This window comes from Phalacrocorax aristotelis, chromosome 1 (assembly GCF_949628215.1).
Source record: "Phalacrocorax aristotelis chromosome 1, bGulAri2.1, whole genome shotgun sequence".
In the NCBI taxonomy this organism is placed as follows: domain Eukaryota; kingdom Metazoa; phylum Chordata; class Aves; order Suliformes; family Phalacrocoracidae; genus Phalacrocorax; species Phalacrocorax aristotelis.
This window is the reverse complement of record NC_134276.1, coordinates 98,401,270-98,425,601: the sequence shown is the minus strand read 5'-3', so window position 1 is coordinate 98,425,601 and position 24,332 is coordinate 98,401,270. Positions and strand designations below refer to the sequence as shown.

The 24,332-nt window shown below is 42.9% G+C and overlaps 1 protein-coding gene across 2 annotated transcripts; it reads right to left on the bottom strand.

Moving 5' to 3' along the window:
• Nucleotides 1–5,462: 5,462 nt before the first annotated feature.
• RSPH1 (radial spoke head component 1) lies at nt 5,463–13,027 on the bottom strand. 2 transcript variants are annotated; one of them, XM_075099259.1, is made up of 9 exons: nt 12,918–13,027; nt 12,323–12,436; nt 12,098–12,203; nt 10,799–10,889; nt 10,428–10,563; nt 10,050–10,121; nt 8,101–8,311; nt 7,471–7,614; nt 5,463–5,646 (listed from the first exon to the last, which is right to left on the bottom strand). In XM_075099259.1, the coding sequence occupies exons 1-9, from the start codon at nt 12,966–12,968 to the stop codon at nt 5,597–5,599; spliced, it is 975 nt and encodes a 324-aa protein (XP_074955360.1). In that variant the 5' UTR covers nt 12,969–13,027; the 3' UTR covers nt 5,463–5,596. The 2 variants fall into 2 exon arrangements, with proteins under 2 accessions (XP_074955360.1, XP_074955370.1); XM_075099269.1 differs by lacking the exon at nt 12,918–13,027 and having other exon boundaries at nt 12,323–12,547.
• Between the last annotated feature and the right edge of the window lie 11,305 nt (nt 13,028–24,332).

Below are 24,332 nucleotides of genomic sequence, written 5' to 3'. Positions count from 1 at the left end.
GGGAAGTCATTGAATCAAATATAAAAGCAATTCCATGTCTCCTTAATCTGTTTTCTTCCCCTAATATTTGATTTCTGACATTATTTCTAATCCAGTAAAATACCCCAGGTTGAATGTATTTGAAAAGTACATGGCCAATTTAAAAACAAAATCTACCTTACACTGTATAACAAATTTATTGGCCTTTGAAAGGGCGGGGCGGGGGGAAATAAGTCAGCCTGCTGGAACCCTTCCAGCGCAATCCTGCTAGAAAAGAGGAACAATGTTCATTCATGTTCCACTGCACATGTAGTAGTTTTAGCAGAGAAAAGGCCCCAGTACTGCAAAACTTCCCTCCTGCAGTACCTCTAACTTGCAGGGAGTGAGGACTCATAAAATTTGACAGAAGGGATGTTTCCTACATCTTGCCTGCATAGATCATAGTGCTCTGGAAAATGGCATCAATTTCCTTAGCATGAAGTGGATCAAAGAGGGGAAAGCTTGCTTTATGCAAAAGCTCAAACAGGCTTTGTTCCCTTATCATCTGTGAATGTAAAATGGACCTCTCTCCAAAGGTGTTTAAAACATTTACGTTTTCAGGTGGAAATAGGTGCACTCCAAGACCTTCTTTGTGTGAGAACTTGATAACCCCAGGGGCTTCCTTTAACTGCAATGAACTCTTGTGAACCTTGTCAACTGTGGAAAAAGTCCCATCTCTGGGGAAGAAGTAGCTCAAGAAGAAGAAAGTCATATGTGACAGGGTGTCCTGATGTTTTTCTAAGATGTGGAGCATAGATACTCTCGGCACCATTTTTCATACACAGCTTTATGTGTGGGAGATAATTACCTGACTCTTAACCTCAAACTCATAATGTCTTAAATGTGATTAATATACCAAAGCCAGGTTGGATGGGGCTGCAAGCTACCTGATCTACTGAAAGATGTCCCTGCCCATGGCAGGGGAGGTGGACTAAAGGATCTTTAAAGGTCCTTTCCAACTTAAAACATTCTGTGATTCTATGATTCTATGATTCAAAGGCAAAAAGCTGAGCACCTAAACCAATATTATATGCATAAGTTAAAATGGTCTAATATTTTTAAATAATACTTGTACCAATTTTGGAGTACACTCTGGACACCAGAATTATAACCTAAGGATGAAAAGCTGGAGAGAAAGCTTCAAAGCCTTAAGTCCAACATCATATCCTTGCATTCAGCACATTTTTTTTTACTTTATTTAGGAAGCGGTCTGAAAAATGACTGCTCTAATACTATCTAAAATTGTCTTTCTTCATTATTGAAAAGGGAAGAGACAAAAGGGTGAGAGGGGCTTAGCATACCCTTGTGCAGTAAGTTTCGGCAGGGGTTCATCCCTCTCCACTTTATGGATGAAGGAACTACTACTAACTAGTTTCCAAACTATCCTTGAGGCATTTCTGGAAAACACAGTGAAACAAAATGCCACCTCCAACAAAAGCACCGGTGGTTTCCAAAAGGAGAAAGCTCTCTTCTTGGGAGCACTTTCTAGCACATTAGAGAATTCCAGATGTTCTTAGCTGTTCTTGATCCCATTCCAGACAGGATGCGTTTTTTGCAGGTATACCACTGGAGGTCACTCATGTACTAATAAACAGTACAGTACTGGCTGCTGCAGGGGAGAAGGTAATTTCATAAATCACCCAAGAATTAACTTAGCTTGAACTGAAGGTTACCTTAAAATGGAAATGAGTTGGGAAATATGCTGTGCAGATATTTCTCCAATTTGCAGTAGAATATATTAAAACTAGCAAGTAAACTAAATATTTTTAGTTTTTTATAAAAAGACCTAAAAAAACAGCATTAGTAAGCCCAGTTTGGTTTGATCTAGCTACAGTAATAATGGAAATGCAGCACTTCTCTCTGTCAAAGAAAGCAAAAAAAGGAAAATGTAACCACCTCTAAAAATGCTTACTGAAGTCACAGTCGATGTGACAAGAAATTGCAAACAAAACGACATGTGAGATAGGAGGGGAAAGACTGCATGGGAATTCTCTCACTATGAAATTTCTGACAGGAGAGAAATTGCAGGGAGAAGTAATAAACTCTATTTATATGACTCATTTCTGTATCTCTGCTTCCTGTTAATCCATTTTTATCACTACCTTTCAAACTTCTGGGCAAGCTTTGCTGAAATTATGAGCTGTTGAGAAAAGTAACTTGTTAAAATGTTTTAATGTTTTCCCTTTATCCCCTAAACTAAAATTTTAGTATAGATCTCCTGCTCCAAGGTGAAGAATAAAAAAATGCAGGTCTTGTTTCAGCAATGTCAGTACAATATCTCTTATTCCAACTGGGCCAAAACCAGTTATTTGACTTCAGAAGCGAACTGCTACTGGCTGGCAACTCTCTACCTCAGCCTCCAGGCCCATCGACACTCATACCAATATTCTCACTGTATGAGACAGTCATTTAAAGTCAGACAGATACAAAAGTTAATAATTAAGGTATTTCTTACATATTATCAGGAAAAATTGTTTCAGAGCAGCTTTATTCACTTGCAGAATTGGAGAAAAGGTCTGCCCGTGGCATTCAGTGTTTGTACAATACTTTGTGCAGCTCTGCCTTCCTCTATACTTTTAACTTACTACTATACATAATCACCATTTCATTCTGGTGGCTTCTGGGGGGCTTCTGCGGCTGCTCTCTCCTGCTGGCTGCTTCCTGATTGACATGCTCTTGATTTAAAAGGAGCTGCCTGCTCATTAGGGAGTGCTGGACTGGTTTTTGTCTGCTGTGTAGGGATGCTTATTCAGCTAGGAGACAGGAATACAGCAAGGCAGAGCTTTTGGTAGTTTGTGCAGATGCTGTGGAAAGGCAGAAACTCTCCTGCAAACAGCGTGGGACTGTGCAACGCCAGTGTTGATGAGCTACTGGCTCAGACCTCCAGTGCCAGTGAAGAAAGTACCCTTGGCGTGTCAGTGGTGACAGCCTGGACAGGGCTTGGGCAGGGGGATGCTGTGTCCAGGCGTCTCACTGGGGCTGTGGGTGATGGGGCCCTCCCCTGCGGGAGGTGTGTAGTGGTCCAGGTGCTGTGTATCCAAGGACCCGCACAAGGAGGCGTGCAGACTGTTCACTATTAAGGAGGGTAAATGGGATATCAGCAGGGTCTCCACAGAGGAGAGGAGCCTGAGGAGGAGGGATGTCTAGGGACTGTGCTGGATGAGCAGTGGATGGGGACTCCCCTGAGGGAGGTCTCTGAAGTTCATAACTTGTGGCAGCAGGAGTAATATTCCTCTTCCCTGCTCAGACTTGAATGCAGGGAGTTGGTATGGAGCCCTAATGGCCATGAGGGAACAAATGCTGATAAGGGAAGGTTCAGAGCCAGCTGTGCCCAGCCTGAGCATCAGCAGCAAGTGGTGGTGGTTGGAGATTTCCTCTGGGAATAAAGGAACCTGTCTGCTGACCAGACATGCTGTCATGGGAGGACTGCTGTTTGGCGGATGCACAGATACTGGGTGTTGTAGAGAGATGGCCAAGGTTCATCCAGTCCCCTGACTGTTACCCCTCATTGCTCATCAGTGTGACTGTCTGTGATACTGCTGAGGGGCAACTGGGGCAAACCAAGAGTAACAGCAGGATTCTGGGTGGCAAAGGACATAGAAACCCACAGGATGTCCCCTTGATCCTCCATGGGAGGAGGTCAGGTAGGAGGGGATGCAATTCTGAGAGGTAACAGCTGGGCACATGGCTGTTGCCATAGATAGTGCTTGGCTTTCATCACCATGGGTCCCTCCTGGGGGAACGAGGAGATCTAACAAAGCAGAGTAAGAGTATCTTTGCCAACAGGCTTGTAAATCTGGTGAGGAGAGACTTAAACTTGATACCTTGGAGGATGGTGATAACTGCTTACACTAAGTGAAGGAATGGAGTTTAGGGGTGGTGAGTAAATGAGGCAAGATGATGGCAGCAAGATACCCTTGGGCAAGATAAAACAAGTCAAAAGAGAGCCTACCTTAAGTGCATGTATACAAATGAATACAGCCTGGGAAACGAGGAGGAAGAACTAGGAACTGCTCTGTGTGCAGATGCAGAACTGTGACATTCTTGGAAAAACTGGAACATGGTGGGACAACTCACACAGCTGGAGCTCTCCAATGGATGAAGGGCTCATTAGTAAAGACAGAAAGGGAAAATGAGGGGGAGAATTTTCCTCTATGTGAAGAAGCAGCTTGAATGCATGGAGTTCTTCTATAGTATGGACAACATGCTGGTTGAGAACTTGTTGATCAGCAAGGTATTAAGTATAGCATAGTGTTGAGAGTTTATTACAGGTCCATTTCCTCACTCTGATCAGTTGACAGTCTTCTTTAAACAGTTTAAGGAAGGCTACAAGGTAAACAAAAAACTTGGGACTGAGCTGCAACACAAAAACCCAAAAAAGTAATATACAGAATATACTGAATTTTGTATCAGCAACTGTGTGGCCAGCAGGAGTAGGGATGTGATCGTGCCCCCATACTCAGCACTGGTGAAGCTATACCTCGAATACTGTGTTCAGTTTTGGGGCCCTCACTACAAGAAGGACATTGAGCTGCTGGAGCGTGTCCAGTGAAGGGCAACAAAGCTAGTGAAGTGTCTGGAGAGCAAGTCTTATGAGCAGCAGCTGAGGGAGCTGGGGTTGTTTTGTCTGGAGGAGGCTGAAGGGAGACCTTATCACTGTCTACAACTACCTGAAAGGAAGCTGTAGTGAGGTGGGGGTTGGTCTCTTCTCTCAATTAACAAGTGATAGAATAAGAGGAAATGGTCTCAAGCTGCGCCAGGGGAAGTTTAGGTTGGATATTAGGAAAAATTTCATCACCAAAAGGGTTGTCAAACATTGGAACAGGCTGCCCAGGGAGGTGGTTGAGTCACCATCCCTGGAGGTGTTCAAAAGGACATGGTTTAGTGGTGGACTTGGCAGTGTCAGGTTTGTGGTTGGACCTGATGATCTTAAAGGTCCTTTCCAACCTAAATGATTGTATGATTCTATGAAAATGGAAGCAAAAACAGACCACAAAGGAAGAATTTACAAACACTGCACTGGTGTGTTAGAAAAACAAAACTCAGTTTGAGTTCAAATAGGCAAGGGGAGATTTAGGACAACCAGAAGAGCTTCTATAGCTACGTGGACAATAAAAAAGGAAAATGTAGGCCTGTAACTGGTAGTCTAGTGACAGGGGATACAGATAGAGTTGCGAAGCCCAGTGCTGCCTTTGTCTTTGTCTTCACAAGCAAGACACCCAGGTCTCTGTGCCCAGAGGCAGGGTTCAAGGAAGAGAAGACCTATCAGTAGTGGGAGAAGACTGAGTTTGCTTCTGCATGCTTGTGAGGACACAACTTCATGAATCCAAAATAATCCTGTACTGATTTCAACAACTGACTACCTGCTATGTGGAATAAAGAAAGTTCACATGAGAGTGCACAATGTGAGATCATAAAAGTTTCAGAGATATGTATTCCAGAGAGAAAAGTGATAGAAATGTTTATTCAAAATATCTTAACTCAGCCTTTTATGAATAAAAATATTGCAGGTTTACCATAATAAATTATTCATTCTGTGATTTCCTTTTCTTGGCTCTCTGTCTTTAGTTGTATCCAATTACTCTGCTTCCTTTGATTCATCCTCCTTTTCCTCTAAACTAGTAGATCCTGTGGAGGTGAAGGAAAGACAGGACACAGAGATGCATTTTATTAGAAAATACTGCAATGCAGTCCTAGTAACCTAAAACATGATTCTAGGACTATGCTGTCTACCTCAGTCATCTTTCCCATTGCCTTTCACTGCCAATACTTGAATTTGACTGTTATACATTGTTTGTCAGCTGCCAGCCAGACTCTGTACACACATATTGACAGCCAGCCAGCCCATATGTAACTCTGAAATAGCCAAAGAATGTCTCCTATTTAGACAAGTATCATAAGAAACATGGAGCAAGAAGGATGGAATTCTGTGTGGAAAAAGAAATATGGTAATGGGACAGAGAATACAAGGCTGCAAGAAACCAGATTTTGTTACATCTGCTCTTCACAGTATGCATATTTTCTTCAAATCATTTCATCTTATTATAACTTAACCTTGCTAAACATAACAATAAGGGGAACAATATGTTGCTTAATTAATTATGGATGTAGAGCTATGATGAAAAATGTATAAAATCCAACTCTTTGATTCTAGAAATAAAGAGCTGGAAGGAACTTTGAGAACATCTATCACATTCCTATGTTTTCATGCATTGGAATCTGCATCTATGCTGCCTCTGACAGATTCTTTTTTAACAACAACAAAAAAAAAAACACAAAAACAATTGAAATACCAGAACTACTTCATTGTGGTAGGCCAGAAAGTTTGTCAGAATCAAGTTCAGTCAAAAATGGTTATTTGAGTCCAAGAGACTCTGAGACAAACCAGGCTCAATGAACTTTTGCCAAATCCAAAGCAGAGCTATGCAGGAAACCTGCTTAGATGTCTGCTGGATCCGATCCAAGCTCAGGGATCCTGTAAGATGTCAGTCCCAGATATGAGATCAGCTAGCTGGCCCGTCTGCCCTGAAGCAGGAGTGCACCTTCAGAGGTGATGTGTAAAAATGAGAACAAATAAACTATGAAAATTCCAGGAGCTGACCTAAATGTTTAGTGTATACCTCCAGGCATAGGCATTTTCACATGTTTTAATAGTCCTTCTCATTCCTAAGGGTAGTGCTTTGCTTTGATTTATTGTGAAATTGACTGATTACAAATGGATAAGTTTATCTTGTGTTTTCACACATCAGATATGTAAACTTATAATTGTTAACACTGAATGAATACAAACAACACAATTAGGTGGAGGCCTATAGGCTAAATGTGAGTAAACACAGATGCATCCTTTTGTTGCTTCTTAGTAATCTCGTATTTAAAACAGGCTTCTGAACTGCCTGGAAGAAAACCTGAGCACCTGAATTCCAAATCTCTTCAGTTTGTAAGAGAAACAAATCAACCAGACATTGTTCAAACCGTAATGCATAATAATACCTAAAATGTCTTTCTTCAGATCTGTTTTGCCTGCTTTTTAACTTCATTTGAGAGAATAAGAATACATAGTTCCATTCATGGGAAAAAAAAATGGAGTGCTCAAAATCCCCTGAATTTCCCTGGGTCTGAAATCTCTCTTATTTTTGTACACACAAAAAAAAAGTTTGCAAATGCAACCACTTACAAACTCAGCCCTGCAAGTGCAGTCAACTGTACATGCATAGATAATGCTGCACAGAAGTGTCACTTCTAATTTGTACTGTTACAGTATATGAATTTGACTACTCAAAACCGGTTTACATCTATAGAGGACTGCCCTCCTTAGGAAAGGCAGAGATTCCCACGGTCTCTTTAGCTTGATAATGAACCTCTCAGCAGCAGTATGAATTCAGCTGATTGACACACAACATCTCAAACCCTGACTGTTAATTGATGAACAAGCATGCGTGCCCTATTCCTCACCTTGATCCTCCAGATCTTTGTTGTTTTCTTCCTCTCTGCTTCCCTCATCTTCCTCTCCTTCATCCCTTGCTGGGCTAAAAACTTCACTGGATACTTCATGAAGAGAAGGCTCATCATCCCCACCTTCAGCAGACTCATCAGTGACTGAAATACAAGAAATTAGGAATATGGGAAAAAAAATTAATTTTTACAAATTTTCACTCAGCCATTGTTTTCATGCAGTAGCTAATAACTCCTACTGACGTCTGCAGTCTTTACTCACGTAAGAAATCCCATAAAATCTTCTGTAACTGTTTACAATCAAGTTTGTATAACAGGCCACGATATAGGCTAAAATGATTCACAGGCTTCCCAGCATGGCTGTATCTCATTATGCTATGTGGGATGAAATAGACATATGTATATCGTGCAGTTTATGAACAGGCTTGGGAGTTCCTGACATGAAATACGTGGTAAATTTTAGGAGAAAAAAACCCAAACTAACAAAAAAACCCCAAATAAAAAAAAAAAAAACAACAAACAAACAAACAAACAAAAAAAACCTCTCATACCGCTTGATATTAAACCTGAAAAACACAGTTTCGGGGGATAGTCAAAGCATGGAGCTTCTGGCTGTCCAGCAGAACAAACCTGCAACTGATGGGATTTTCACCTCTTCAGTTACTGCTCCTGCTGCTCTTTCTTCCACTGCTTCTGCTGCTGCTGCTGCCAGGGAGGCTTCTCTGGGAGAAGGTGGGTTTTCCCCATGTGGAGTCCAGAGTGTTAATTTGGTAATTTCTGATGCTTTCCATTTTGGTACAAGAAAAGAGGGTTCCTCCTCTTCTTCTCCCTCTCCTTTTTCCTAGAAGACAACTCATGAAATCCAGCATCTCATCTTACAGGTATTAAGAGAGTAACCAAGATGATGGTTTTGTGAACTAAAACCTCTTTATCTGGGCTCAAAATGGCAATGACATGGCCTTTTAAAATATCTATGGGGGGAAGAACTTTAGCAGCCACAAATCTTAGAAGATAACTACACTTTGAACCTTGATGAAGTCAGCTGACTGTTACTAATGATCAATGCATGCCAGCTTGCTTTCTTTAAGGTAAAATTTTGTCTCTCTCTTAAACAGAACAGCTCTGAGGGGCCTATTGACTACATCTCCTCTTCTATGTCTGTCTACAGTATAACAGGGGCAAATAAGACCTGATGCTCTGTCTGGTAGATGCTACACTGTCTTTCTCACACAGTGGCAAAACAACTATTTTTTTTGCTTAGGAGAGACCTTGGAATGGATCTAGGAAGCAGTAAGGTACTGCACAAAGCTTATGTTTTTGAAATTTGAAGATTTTTTTTTTATTTAAAAAATCCTGCTTTATTTTATCCAGATATGAAGGAGTCTTGGTAATGGAATCATTATCTCCATTGCAAGCTAATTTCTTTTCATTTTTTTTAAAATGGGACTTCTTCTACAATTGCTTCAACCAAAGCAGAGAGGCAAAATTTAATATTACTTTAATACAGCACTGTCCCTTGTTCTACACAGTCACTACAATATTCACACGAGAAGAAATCATTGTTCCTGGGAGTAATGATTTCCAGAAGCTGAGTTCTTAACCTCGGGTAAATATTCCAAAATCAGCACATCCAAAAATTCCCTGAACTGAAGATACTAGATACACACCACTTTGGATACTCATATGAATCTGATACTTAATCTGAGGATCTCTTGCTTTTAGCAAAAAAAAACAAAGTAGTCTCCATGTTTTGCAAGTCTCTGTCACTAACTATAGGATTATTATTATTATTATTATTATTATTATTTTGTCCTTGTCTGAAGAAACAATTGCTGCATTGGAGAATTTTCAGAGTGTGTAATGGAAACTAATGTGTCAGACAACAGAGGTAGCAAACTAAGCTAAAATGTGGCATATTTTCTTGAAATCAGTACAGTAATATTAAGATATATTTCTTATTTCTAAATCTATTTTGCACCATATTAATCAGAAAAGTTTAAAAACGTTCATGTGTGAAGGAGAAGGAAGAACAGGCCCTGATCCCAGCTGCTCCCTATAGTTATTAGGATCTGTGGATATTAAGCTCCTGCCAGGACTAGGACAACAATGGGACCTAATTCCTAAACACAAATCTGCCGGAAATTACTATTTGTATGCATGTCATCAAGCAATTCAGAAATATAAGAATAAATATTTTTCATTGTATTCTGGTCTTCAGAACAAAGTGGAATGCAGGCTAAATGTACAGACAAATATATCTACATTATCCTGTGGTTTGAAACTTCAATTATTTTGGGAAGGTCCTGATTCTTCTAAACTTTAAGTAGAAAGGACTCCTGTCTGTAAATAGTGCAAAAATCACACCTTGTACTTGTCAAAGCTTACACAGCAGAGAAGCTAAAGAAAAAAGCAAAACAAAACCTCATTTAGTTCTTAAGCATGCACAAGTTTCTACCCTCTTTTAACTGGTTAGATCGACTTTAACATCAGTATTTATAAGACATTTTATAGATTACTTCACATACATTTGATTTACTGAGTTCTCTGATATTCATTATCATTTGCACTATTTCTTTTACCTGTTCTGATTGTATGTATTCACCATGCTGCTCACATCCGATATCAAAGACATATTTGCCATGACCTACAGGCTGCACAAAGATACAAAAAGAGTCAGGAGAACTATAAAGTTAGTACATTCTGAGCATATAAATGTAAATACGTTTTGCTACAAAATTTGTACAGGAGTAAATAATGATATAGTTTGAAAGCAAAGTTGCAGAGGAACTTGGCATTCTGTCCTACAGATTAATTCAGTTTCACACGTTACACTTACAGCACAAGAAATACTACAAAAGATCAGGAGCCTGGCTTCTTATTTTAAGTGGAAACAGATCATATTAAGGTAATTCCATGCTAACTGTTCAGATGAACAGAGAGTTTTCCAGCACACTTACATTTCCATTCCAAAACTTGCCCTTAAATCTATGGTTTAGGTGGATAAGTTCAGCTTCTCCTTCTTGGTTTCCATCTACCCAACCACCAACATACTTAGATCCTGTGTCTTTATAGACATATGTACCTTGCCCATGCCTAAGGAGAAATAATAAAATTGCTTTATGTTACTGCATATTAAGAATTTAGGATGTTGTTATACTTAAGGTATTAAAATTGTATTATTTAAGTAGTGAAAATGACTCAAGTATGACTAAATTGCCAAGGTCATCCAGTAGCACTTGATTTCTTGCAGTCAGCCATGCTTTGAAACAACCTTTGCATTTTAATGCCATCAGGTGACTTGTTTCATTCTTACAGTGATGTTTCAAACCTATTGTGGTTAAACCATTCTCCAGTATAGGTGTCTCCATTTGCGTATGTATACTCTCCATAGCCGTGTCTCTGGTCATTCACCCAGTCTCCTTTAACGAGAATACAACAAAAACAGAGCAAGAGGTGGATATTTCATTGTGTGATATAGTGGTCAGTCTACAGAGTTATTATACACAAATTATTAGAGAAGGGAAAGAAAGCTGTGACACCATTGTGATTCCTTATTGTTCCTTGCACCATTCCTTATTCTAAGCCCTTGCTCTTTTTTCTTCTGTCTGTCTCTCTCCACGCGTATTTATGCAGCTGCCTGACCCCCCTTCCATTTTGTCCACTATGGTCTGTCTCAATTACCACTCTCCATTATCATTACGAACACAAGAAGCCATGTAACATCCTGCTTCTACCTTTAAATCTGTTAACGTCTTACAGTTGCATTAGATAATGTGACATTTCCACTCAAATAAAAAGAGGGATTACTTTAGTTTGACTCATTTGCTAAAATTGCCCTGTCAGTCAGGGGGCATATATACTCAAAAGGATGCTAGATTGTGTGTCTTAATTACTCTCCTATTCAAACTTAAAAGAGATTTTAAAAAAAAAAAAATCACATCAGAGGTGCATATGTTCCCCTAAGGCAAGACTGGGCTGCTCTTTCTGCTTTCTGCTTCTAGTCCTCACAACATGAATGTTCTTTCTTGTCTAGCTTAGAGAGCAGAGGGGGAAATATCATCCCTTAAAGCCTAACTGATATTCAGAGTGTTTCAGGTGCTCTCCTGGAAGATGAGAAACAATGTAAGTTTCAACTTCTTCAAACTTCAGAGGCACCCCGGTCCCTGAGTAAGTGCTCTAATCAGTAGACTATCTTTTAAGGATGGACCTAATAAAGTCCTAGAATACTTTCTAGTGAACACACCTGTCGTTCTCATCAGAGCCATTCAAAAATAAGTAACTATAATCTCTTCTACCAAGATTGCACTGTTTTGTAAACGATAGTTAATATTTCTCAGGACTTGGAACACCCCATTTGAAAGGAGGGTATGGCAAGAATAAAACACTACTGAATACCACACTTCTCTACAATAATCAGCATAAATCCCCATAATAAAACTCACACTTCTCAGAGCTTGTAGCAAAAAAATTAATAAAAGGAAAACATTTCATAGCAAATTTATCTTCTTTAAATAATAGATTCTCCAATTCACTTTCTCATTGCATTCGGGCAGGGGAGGGGAACAGGGGAGAGACGAATGTGCCCTTTCAGTTACAGAAATCCTTGCAACTGTGCTCGGTGTTTTACCTTTATATTTTGATCCATCTGGATAAAAAAAAATACCCTGGCCATGCTTTTTGTTTTGAAGATATTCTCCAATGTAGCAAGCACCATTTCTAAATCTGTAGGTCCCCTGAAATATATTTGGTATAAATAAAATACTTGTCAGTTCTCACTCTTCTTTCAGTATAGTGCCCAAACTAACAGAACTGCTGAATCATAAGCACAACCACTGTCTTCTGTCACTCTTACCCGTCCACTTCTGAAACCGTGCTCATATTCTCCATCGTATGTATCACCACTGGGCAGACGTGCTTTTCCACGTCCATGTCGCTCACCTTCTGAATTGCGCTCACCATCATACTCCTGATCAAATGTGGAAGAAAATCGTTTAAGAGGGCTAGACCTGACCGAATCTAACGTCATTAGACAGAGGAAAACAGGTGTTTGCTCAAAGCTGCTCCACTTCAGCTTGGATCAGAGACTGAAGGAGCACCTGGCCAACAGATGTACTGCTTATGCAGGTGCTTTCATCAGACCCTGGCACCCAGAGGCTTTCCTCCCTTCCTGACACACCACTGGAAAGTATGGACCCCTTGGTTTCATCCAGAGGAGAAAGCTAGGCAGGTCCCAACCGGAACGGTCCAGCTCCGCTTCCCAAACTCCCGTGCCCAGGGAAGACGACCCGCGCCTCAGGAGCCCTCCCAGGCTCGGCGCAGTCAGGACCCCGTCACCGGTAACGTTCGCCCTCCCTTTCCCCGCCGGAGCTCCCCCGTCCCCTGCCCGAGGCTCCCGGGGCCGAGAGCCGTTTCCTGCCCCGCTCCTCCCCGGCACCGCCCCGGCGGACCCCCAGCTCGGCCTCCGCCTCCTCGGTCCCCTCCGAGCTCAGGTCCGACATGGCCGCGCCGCCGCCGTCACCGTGGCAACCAAGGCGCGCGGCGGAGGGCGGGGGCTCGCGCTGCTGTCCCGGGTGCTGAGAGCAACGGCCGGCCCCGCCCCTCACGGGACCGCGCGAGGAGCGGCGGGCGGGTCCGCCCCGCCGCCGTCCCGCCTCTGAGGAGGGGGGCCGGCGGCCTGCGCTGTCACCGAAGGCGGAGGGTCCCGCCTCCCCGGGAGGCCCCCGGGGCTGCCTGGTAGCTCTCGGCGCGGGAGCCCTGGGAGGGGTGGGCCGGCGGGTTAATAACGCTCGGGGGTGTGGGACGCCGCCCTTCCCCCTTCTGCTTCTTCCACTTAGCTCTTCTCCCGACCTCTACCTTAAGCGTCGTGAAACAGGCCGGTGACACTGATATCCCGAAGAAAACAGAATTTTCTTCTAAGTAATAACAATGAACCATGTGAGCCTGGCAAAACAGAATTTGGCAGCCAGAGAAGGGAGCTGAGAGATAGGGAAGCACTTGTTTTACGACTACATCCATGAAGAGAGCTGAGAAACTGATAGAAGGGAACATCCTACCTGAGAAGATGCTGAGAACTGGGGGATAAAGTATATAGTCAAGGAGAACAACTATTGGGATGTTGATAAGAACTAAAACTAAGTGTCCTTTAGGTGAACTGTCCTCATTATAATACTAACAATCATGCCCATAGGCCAGAAAACCCCCCACTCAAATAAGCCCCTTACTCTCTGAGCATGCATGGTAAATTTAAAGGGAGGTGTATCTTTAAGTTGAAATGAGAAAGAAACTAACCAATTATTAGCTGAAGGGTATGAATATTAGCTGTGACTGACACGTTTAACTGTATTCATACCTTCTGGTTTCTTGGTGCGGGGTGCTAGCTTTGTGGAGTCACCACCTAGCACTCATCTTCGTACAAAAATTAAATTAATAAAATACCTCTGCTCTGTGTGTAGTTTGGCGTTTTGTACACCGGGTGAACGAACCCACTTTTCAGGATAACAACATCTGAGTTGAGACCCGAGACCCTTCAGTCTTCTGAGAGCTCCCAGTAGTTTGGCCAGTTTGGCCTGTAAGCCACATTTATTGGGTTTTTTCTGTCAGGTGTAATTATGTTTAGAAATTCTAGTCCATGGATCATATGCTTTCATTTTATATCTTAATAGTTTCAATCTGATGAGCCTCATTCACCTCCTCAGCAGACCAGGCATTTCCCTGCGCACAGTGTGGTGAATCCCACTGGAAATGCAGTAACTCCTTACATTGGAGTGAGAAGGCCAACGGCATTCAGCTCCAGTCTCCAAAATCCCACAGGATTACCACAGCTAGCTTGGTGGTGCACGTCTGATGGTGCAGTTAGAGACAGAGGACCCACGTGTACTCCTCAAGGGTCGTCACAGAAACGTGCTTTGGCCATCACCGGCATGCCTGGGGCACTGTCCTACTGTTAGTGGTCAGGCTCTGGGGCACTCTGAAGAGATTCCCTTGTTTTCAGTGCAGAGCACAGCAGAACAGTGGTAATTCGGGGGTCAGGACAGAGGTGGGGAAATGCTCTGGTGCTAATCACTGCTGGAGCTTAGGCACAGAAGTCATCAAACAACTGTGTGACCTGGCCAAGAAAACCCTATGTTTCTGCCTAAATGAACGAAGGAGTGTGAGTTATCTCTCCTGTTATTTTTTCTAGGTTGAACTAACTGCTGTGGTGACATGGGCACTGTGCAGTTCTAACAGAGTTACTAGTAAGATAGCAGAACAATGAGTCAGTCAGGTTTTTACAGCGCTTAAGCATCTTCTGCTTTCACGTACACAATTACTTTTACTTCCACTGATTTTTTTTGTCTTTTCCTTTTAGGAACTATAATTCTTAAGGATCTTAACATGTAGGTAATTCTCTGTGTTCTGACTTTTCCCCAAACTCCTCTACTCAGTCAGCCTCAGCAGTGACCTACATAAGTCTGATTACATGTTCAGTCACCTCAGCCAGTCAAGAGCCTCCAGTAACAATATGATTACAGCTAAATCAATGCAGGGAGGCAAGAGAAGGCTCTCCTTTCTCAAAGGGCCAAGAAGAGTAGAAGGGAGTAGCTCACAAGGAAGAGCAGAGAGGATAGTGCATCATAGCCACTCTCAGTCCATATGAATCAGTAATAATACCCCAACTGGAAAAGACCTGCTTTGTATTTTATGTCACATCTTTTTATGTTTCATATGTGAGCTGCGGTATTCAAAAACAATCAGTCTCTAAAACGGTCTTACCTCAATCCAAGGTAGTGCTTTGTTATTCTTTACAGAGGAAAATGCCCCTAGCCTTGGCTAAGGGAGTTGATGGTGACGGCATTACAGCTCATGCCCACCTCCTGCAGACATTAAGGATGGGTTGCCTTGCTGAACACAAGCGGCGCTTTGCTTCCCTGCAAAGCAGTGGCTTCACAGTGCTTGCAGGAGCTTGGCAGGACTCAGGGCCTGCTGGAGACAGAGGAGTCAGGCAAATCACCTCATTATCACTTTTGCACAGTGATTTAATGGCTGAGGTTTCACAAGAGGAGCCGTGCAAGGATATGCGTGGTGGAAAGCTGTTAGCTAACTAAGCACCGGGCAGAGGAGGTGACGCTTCTGGGGTAGGCAGTAAAAGGAGCGGCAAGTGGCTGGAAAATGTGGTGGAGGTGACCTTGTACCCTAGGTCAGAGCTTTACCGCTCAAACAAGAAGAAAAACAGTGTCATCTCTATACAAAGGTACACCATATATTCAGGTAATTTTCTTGGTTTTCATAGGTAGGAATCTAAATAGCCAGTATTCCAATAATAAATAAATAGCATTTATTTATTAAAATGTGTCACTTATGTGGCATATGTGGTTTTTTTGTTTTCAGTTGGGCAAAGATGAAAATGAAAGAGAACTATTGCTAAATACCATTATGTTCTTAGCTCATAGGAAACATTTGGGTTTCCGAGTGAAACACCCGGTTACTAATTTGAGAGCGCTTTCTGTTTTGAAACATTTAAGTACACTGAAATTAAATTTTGTTAACTGGCAGAGCGTTAGGAAGCTGTACGTTTATTAACTCAAAATCGTATGGTTATTTCTCTTTCCTGCACTTTCCAGCGTTTGACTAGGGAAGCCTAATTTGCATAATGGGGCCATGCTGTTATGAAGTAACTGCAGAGTACGTGAACTACTGCTCCAATTGCTTACCTCCTGCGGAACTGGGTATGAGTGCATGTTATCTGAAGCACAGTCTTCACATTTCCTCCCTTCTCACTCTCAGTAATGCCTCAGTATCTTCTTTCACCTAAGGATGGCTAAATCCTTTTATCTACGATAAGGTAATGTCTCGCATTATAAAACCGGTTACTTAGTCTGAGTGGCATGTTAATTCTAAGTAGACACTGCGGCTCAGAGTTGCAAGGGAAAATACGTTTGGGAAGCATATAGCGGTGCTCCCTGCTAAATTTGATGACAAAAATAACCAGATATGTCTTTTGGCTTCAAAGCTCACGTAGCCCAGGGAACAGCTGTGACACAAACAGGATGCAGTGACAAGCCGCCCAAGACACTCCCCCTAATGATCACTAACTGCTCTTGCTCTTCATATTGTTTCAGAGTCCTGAAGGAGGAAAGTGTCTGAAGGAAGAACAACTCATTTTCTTGGGAACTAAGCAGGAACTATTTCATTGTAAAATTTAAACTGCTCTGAACCTAGAAATGGCAGATAGCACAAATGTCTGCGTGTCAGGATCACGTAGTTTGACCTCTATGAGGGAGGCACCATTTACAGCTTTCTATTCTTAGAAACTGTCTTGTGAGGACAACTACAGCTTATATAGATGCATATAATTAATGACAAGGAGGATATATTTTGTAGTTTCTGGTCTTTCAGTTGCATTTGGGTGTGTTTCAATGTCAGATTAAAGTTAAGCTTTAGGTATGTTACTCTTGAAACAAGGGCCGCTATCCTTACTTACTTGTTCTTTTTCCTTTTCCATCGAAGACCAACATAATACCATAAATATTCTTAAGATCCTGCTGATCTTGTACATAAATTTCATTTGGCAAAAGGCCCATGAGGGATAGCGGCTGTGCTGATTATCTGCTCTACTCTTACTGCTAGCTTGGCTGGCAGCTGCCAGCACCAACTGCCAGTCACCCTGGCAGGAGAGGGCAGAAGCTGCCATAACTGTGAGCTGCCCTGCATAAGCTCCTGGTTTGCAGTTTAAGCAGAAGCCCCACATGGAGAGAAAGCTCCAGCAAAACCTGAGGCCGTTTCTGTCAGAGGTGCTTATGAACAGGGAAAGACAGAGACATAGCAAAGCAAATGGCTGTTAGGCACAGGACCCCATATGGTACCTCCTGTGGGAGAGGACAGCCCTGGCTGTCCTCTTATCCTGCTTTGCAGGTCTTCACTTTGAATTTAGCCAGAGACCTAAGGAAGAATGACCAAAAGGCACTTTTAAGGCCTGCTATGCTCCCGGCTCTCTCTGGACTTTACCCTGTGTTAGGAGTGGGGAGCCTTTTGGCAGCACCCAGGTTTTGCAAGGAAAATCCTGCAGTGCCAGGCCTGGCCTCAGGGGCTCCTTCCAGCACTGACTGAGCTTTGAAAACACATGTTGCACAATGAACATTAGAAACTACAGTACTATTTGTTCACCCCTGCATTGCAATCAGTGTCTCGCTACAAAGAGGTGATAAAAATATAGCAGGCTGCACACATTACCTCTGATGTGGTAAAGGTGGTGTGCTGCTTAATTCACGCTAGGTGCACTTCGGTGTTCCTGCCCTCTAGGAGCTCTCTGCTCCATGCCCCTGTCCTACCGTGCATCCTTCTTCCAGGGGCAATGCCGTTGTGAACCAGCTTTTATCCACCCGGCCAGCAATGTGGCTCCAGAGAACCATATTTTCAAATTCTGCCATCAAAATTAATGGGAAGAGCGGATGTAGTCTGCCTGATTCACAGGTTGGTTTTCTTGCTTTGCCTACAGTTCAATCATTTATTGGTTACTTTGTGAGAGCCAGTCCTTGGGCACTCAAGTCAGCTTGAGTTAGCTAAATTAGAAATGCAAATGACCATGTACTGCTTTTGGTAGGGAATACCTGGGAAAAATTGTCTTTTGGCAGGAATTTAGAGAACAGAAATCTGTAGGGAAATATTTTTTTACCTCTTAGAAGGTAGTCTTTTACCTCTTTCTCTTTATAAAAGCTAAAAGCACAGTCTAGTGTACTGCATGGTCAGTATTAGATATTAGCAAAGTATAAACTGGAGCTGTCAGGAAAAACTTGATGAAATCAGCTCTCTTCATCCTGAAACTTTATATAAACCAGGTTGATTTCATCAGCCTTTTGGAGGAAAACTGTGGGATTAGGGAATTAAGATAATACCTAAAGGGGAGTTCTTGTTTGGGAATATATATTTCAGGACTTTTTTATTATTCTGCAATTTATACTATCAGACACAGTTAAAGAATTCAAAATATTTTCTTAGATTATGGGACAAACAGTGGACAAATTGGAATTTACTGTCACTAACTTCAGTATATTGAGCTTTCTTCCTCCAATTCAGAATTAAGCCAGATTCTGAAATGTCAAAATCCTTTGCAAAATGGGAACTTCTCTCTGCACAGCTCTTTTTGAGCCCTTTACAGGCAAAATGAAAGCTGCTTAGTATGTTTGTATGCCAAGTAAAGATGGCCTCTTTTTGTGCTCATAACCAAGGCAGAAAAACAAGTAAATGACATTTCTAGCCACTCAGTTTACAACTGCCTCCTCCAAGTACAGTTAACATTGGGATTTCCTGAAAGTGGGATAATTAGGAAAGAAAAGTTTGTATGAAAGCTATTCTTGAAATACCAGTAATATTTTTTTGCATCTTGGCTAAATATAACCTTTCAGTTCCCTCCTGCAAATTATCCAAGGGAAAGCGTTCTGCTGTATTTATACCCTGCCTCCCAGCTCTCTGACCGTACTGCTCGTTTCGAAGCACAGAGCTCATTCCATTCTTCAGCCACATGGGAAAATTCTCAAGTTTTTCTTTTTATCTATGGGGTCTCCCTTTCCACTAAAGTGCAATAGGGACATACACAGGTCACTTCCATTCCATTTAGGAAACTGTTGCTAATGTCTTCTCTCAGGACTTTTATGACAGTCAGCATTACTACCGCGACCAACAGAGCAGTTGGCATTCATGGGATGACAAACTATCTTACAGTCAGTATAAGAGTAAAGTAGTGTTACTATTACATTTTTCTCCACTTCTTCCTGGAAGTGGGTCTTGTTTCATTAAATAACAAAAGCCCAAACCTCAGCTTCTTTATTTAGGCATAGCTTGTAACGACATAAAGCTAAAGCAGCCCAATCCTTTTGTCCGTACCATCTCAAGTCCTGACCTGCTAGCTCAGAATGAATTCAGAATGAAACAATTGAGGAAGATGGGACTAATTGCTGCCTCCTCACTCCTGTCAGCTTGAATACCTTTGTATTTTGTCTTCTTACACCTGACTTGCAAGGCATTTGCTTTAGTGTAAGCTCTCTGTTGCAGTCTGCTTTCTATTTCACTGTGGTGCTTGTAACTGTTCTGGTACTTGATGTCTATTAAAATATGCCTCAGTCCTCCCTTCTCATATAAATGCCTTCCAGTGATCAAGTCTGCAGGCACAGAGAAATGAAATCTATCAGTAGCCTATTTCAATCTGTTTACTCTTCAGCAATTGTTTCCATAGCCATTTCCTGCACTTCCACTCAGCTCTCCATGCTGTTGAAGAGGAGTAGAAATAAAGGCAAAGTAACAAGAGAAACTCTCCCATTTCCTGCTGGAAGCAGAATTAAATTCTTCAAGAAAAGTTCCTCAAAATAGACATTCTTCTTTTGTAATGAAAGATGGTCTATATATTGTTTTACAGATTCCATTTATAACAATACAGCTTGGTTGTGTTTTGGTTTTTTTTAATTATGTGTTCTTGGTACATTCTTGTTCATTTTTCTGGGAGCAGGTGGCTGACAGTACGAGAGCTGACTGGGGTCTCTAACCAGGGAACCCCCAACCTAGCCACAGGGGCCACTGATCCCTCTAGCAACAGGTCACGTGCAGCAGCTCAGCCCAGGACTCCCTTCAGTAGATCCTACACCAACAGACACCTCTGTTTTTACAGATTTTTACAGATTTTTCCTTAGGCAGCATGCAGTGATTTAACAGTCCCACTCTCCAGCCCTCTGGAAAGCCTTGGGGAGAGTCAAGAGTGGTATACTGTCAGCACCGCTGATCTCAGTTTTCTAAGCAGAACAGGAGGCTGATAGGCAACTCACAGGGTTCAAATAAATGTCCTTATTTGATTTAGAGATTTAGAAATTAATTCAGAATTTCACTTAGAAATTAGTCTCCTGCAGTCATAGCAATATCTCTGCTTGTGGAAGAGGCCTGGAGGCAGTTTTACTACACACACACCCCCACACATACCCCCCCGTTCCACTTCCTATAGTTTTTTTCTTCCTAAGTAGCCTGTAGTACTCGGGTACTGTCCTGCTCTGGCTGGGGAAACAGCTGTGCTGGCACAGCGGTCTTGTCTGCTGGTCTCTTTTCCTAAAGATACCAACTGGTGATTCTCACCAGCTTTCTGGCAAGCTAGACGCGATGAAAGTACCGATCTGGAAACTATATAGTCACACTGGTGTGGCGCTGTGCCGGCACTAAAATTTCTCATCAACATGCAGGACATACTGTGCAAACTCAGCTAGATGTCTTCCAGACCACAGCTGGCTTACCTCTAGCCCTTTCTGAGTATGGCCGCAGCAGGGCTATACCCGCCTACTCCCAGCCATACGGGCATATCCTTCACAGCCTCCTCCTTTTTTGGCTCTCCTGGATGTTTTGGGTTTTTTTTGTCTGCTGAAGCTCTATGGCAGGTTATGTCTGGATTGCACCCAGCGTTGATGTGAACTGCTTATACAATATCCCAGCTGCTCAGTTGGGAACACAAAGCATGCAAAACTAATAAAGGCAATTAAAAGCCATGATTCTCTTGGTCCTGAGAATCCTGCTACTTGTGTGGAATGAAGTCGAAGTAGATATTGAATTTTATATAGTAAAATGTATATGTTAAATACTATTTAACAACCCACTGTTATGTAAAGAAATTATGAACTTTTCTGCTCCCCTAAGACAAAGAGATCACTCAGTGACTAAACAGATTAGCCTCTTCCATCTGTGCAATTATGAATCATAAAATAACACTTGTGCAATTTACTGGAAAGAAAATGCATTAATCGGCTAAAGGATGCAATAGTCTGCATTCAGACCTCTGTTAAGCCAGCATCACCTATTCAGCAAAGACTACACTGACATCCACTGCTTCAGTGTTTTGCTACACCAGGACTTGAGAAGTTACGAGCACCACTCTTGTTCAGTGGAAGTAAAATTTAACTGTCAACCAGGAAATTAGATAATCAACTTTTGTGAGAGAAGCGCCAGCAGAAGCATACGTAAGCATCTGCCAACTCATACATCTTTACTTCTCTTTGGTTTTGCAGACAAGAACACAACCTGTTCTATTTCCTCTTGTATGAACATTGCCAGCAGCTTAGAAAGCCAAGCTGCTGCCACGCTCGCTGCCCTGTATAACCATTTACTGGACCATATCCTTAATATGTATTTCTTTCTAGAAAGGAACTGGCAAAATGTCCTTCCCGTTCTTCTCTGTGAGACTCTAGATTACATAAGTTATTTTTAAAAATGTTTTGTGTTCTTTATTTTAACCATTTATTCCTGGCTGTAGACCCCTTTTTATCTCAACAGACCTCTGGCCCTCCTTTGATACCCTACACCAGCAGGCTGTTGTGCAAACAGCAGCACAAGCTCATGTCATGCTGCTCCTTCACCCTGCGTTCTTACTTATTTGATGGCTTCTGGCAACTGTGGCTGCTGGTGGCCAGCACTGGCACTGCAGAGAGAGCAGCTGTGCCAAGCGTGGCATCTAGCAGGTTTCAGTGATGTTCGCGGCATGCATTAGGAGGAACCTTTATTTTAATGGGAGACGCGGTTTCTACGTGAAGTAGGAAAAATATCACAGGGGTTTGTGGCTGTTTGGCTTGTGCTTTTTTGCAAGTTGGTTGTAACTGACGATACAAAGGTACTCAAGCAAGGTTAAATTCTTTAAGGAACTTAAAAAGGGCCAAGCCAACATAAATTTAAAAAATATAAGGACCTTGCATGATGATGATAGTTGTGATAATTTGGGATGGATAATCATGTATACAAACAAATGCACTGTGACAGGTCTGACCTTTTCTGCTGTAAAGAGACAAAGCTTGATTTGTGTGTGTGTGTGTGTGTGTGTGTGCGTGTGTGTGTGTGCGCGCGCCAGTCATAATAAATGGTGCCAGGGTGCTTTCTCGTGCTGGTGCAAAAGCATGGAGACGTGATTCCTGCAGACCCCTTTTCCTCGAGGAGCATTCCCTGTCTAGTTTTGTCTCTGCTAAATGGTTGTTACAGTAGAAATTACAAACATCAACTCATATAGATGCTCTGCTCTTGTTGTAATTACCCCACCTACATCTGATGTTAGCTGTGCTTTTCCACCCCAGGGAACAAACGCTTTCTCCATGAGACAATGGCATTTCCATGATACAGGTGCTTAGAAGAATAACAATGCTTGAAGTATTTCCTTGTCCAGTTCATGCACCATCATACAGAGGAGAGTAAACATGGAGAGCTAAGGTGGCGTCGGGATGTGCCCATTTGTGCTCCACCTCCAAGTGTGAAGAGTCGCTAAGCTTAGCCTGCCACCCAGGGCACCAGCCATTCCAGCTGAGCTGATGGGGGTTTGGGGCAGCTGGTTTTTCGTTTGGATTCACAAAGGACACAGAACTGTATTGCCAAAAAGCAACTACACGCTGTCCTTTCCCCAGGATGCTGGATGAAACCGTGGTTTGTCTTCTACTGCATGATGGTTCTGTAAAAGCTGTGCCATTGTGAGGCCTTTTGATGCTGAGTAGCGGCTTTTGCTTTTATCTGTGAACAAAAATCATCTCCTTAGAAGCTAAGATGGATGCTAATCATGAGCAGTGCATTAGCTGTTCAAGTAGGAACTTTGTAGCATTTAGGGAGATTAAGACATTTTTTTTAACCTCTGATTCACTACTTAAAAATCTCAGCTACACAGATGTGAGCCTGAGCAGGACTCAACACCTGCCCGTGACAAGCTGAGCAGCAGCAGTTTGTGCAGCCCCCACCTGCACTGCAACGCTCTTGTGCAACTCTGAGACCCTGGTTCTGCAAACCTTACCGTAAGGGAGAAAGGCTTGTTTATTGACCCAGAGAGTGTGAAAGAAAAATGCCCCTGGGATCATGGACCAAAGCCAAGCACGTGTCTAAGCGTTTGAAAGGTGGGGCCTAAGTAATATCATACTGGGAGAAAAAGAGTTTCTTTTACTGGAATTACTGGCACAGGCAGTGCAAGAAGAGAAGGCAGAGACAAAACAGAACTGAACACTTTCCTGAGTGCCTTAAGTGGGCTGCTTGTCTCAGGCATGTGATACCCCGCATAGGACAAAGTTATATAGATAAAACCCGCAGAAGGTAACTGTTAGCAGCTATTCCCTTTAGGATGAAATAAATAGCGTAGCATTACCTGCACCGCTGAGGTGGTCATCAGAAAGAAATACACCTGCAGCTGAACATACGCATTTCTATAAATAACTAACTAAGCTTTGAAATATGTGTGGTTGCTGAAAATGAAAAAGCACTCCAGGATCAGGAAACCAGAAAGCAAATAAAATGATTATTATCTTTCTTTTTTTTAAAAAAAATGAATAATTTTTTTCTTTTCAAATAAAAGGAATAATTTCTTTCTTTTTAAAAGAAGTGCCACCGAATTTTTCCGTCAGTTTTCACATGACCTGACGCCTGATTTCTGAACGTTTGTTGTTTGGCGCCAGAAGCACCCCCGCGTGTTTCAGGCGGGCAGCCGCCAGCGCCGCACTGAAGCTCCCGCCGCACACCCGCCGGGCCGGGGCCGGGCCCGGGGACCCCGCTGGCGATGCCGGCCACCGCGGAGGCCGTCGGGCCGCTGCCCCGGAGCGGGGGAGGCCGCCGAGGTGACAGGTGGGTCGGCGGGGACGGCAGGCAGCACCGCCTCAAGGAGCCGCTTTTCTCTCCGCCGCTCCCCGGCGGGCCGGGCCCCCCACCGAGGGGCCGCCTCCCCCCCTCAGCCCCGCGGCGGAGAGGCCCGGGGAACCGCGGGCAGACGGCTCCCCTCGCTGGCTTCGCCAGCCGATGCAGAAGCGGCCCGGAGCCGAGCTGAGCCCTGCAGAACCCAGCCCTATCGCGGCCCGCCCCACCACCGCGGGGCGCCTTCGTCCTCCTCCTCCGCCGCCGCCGCC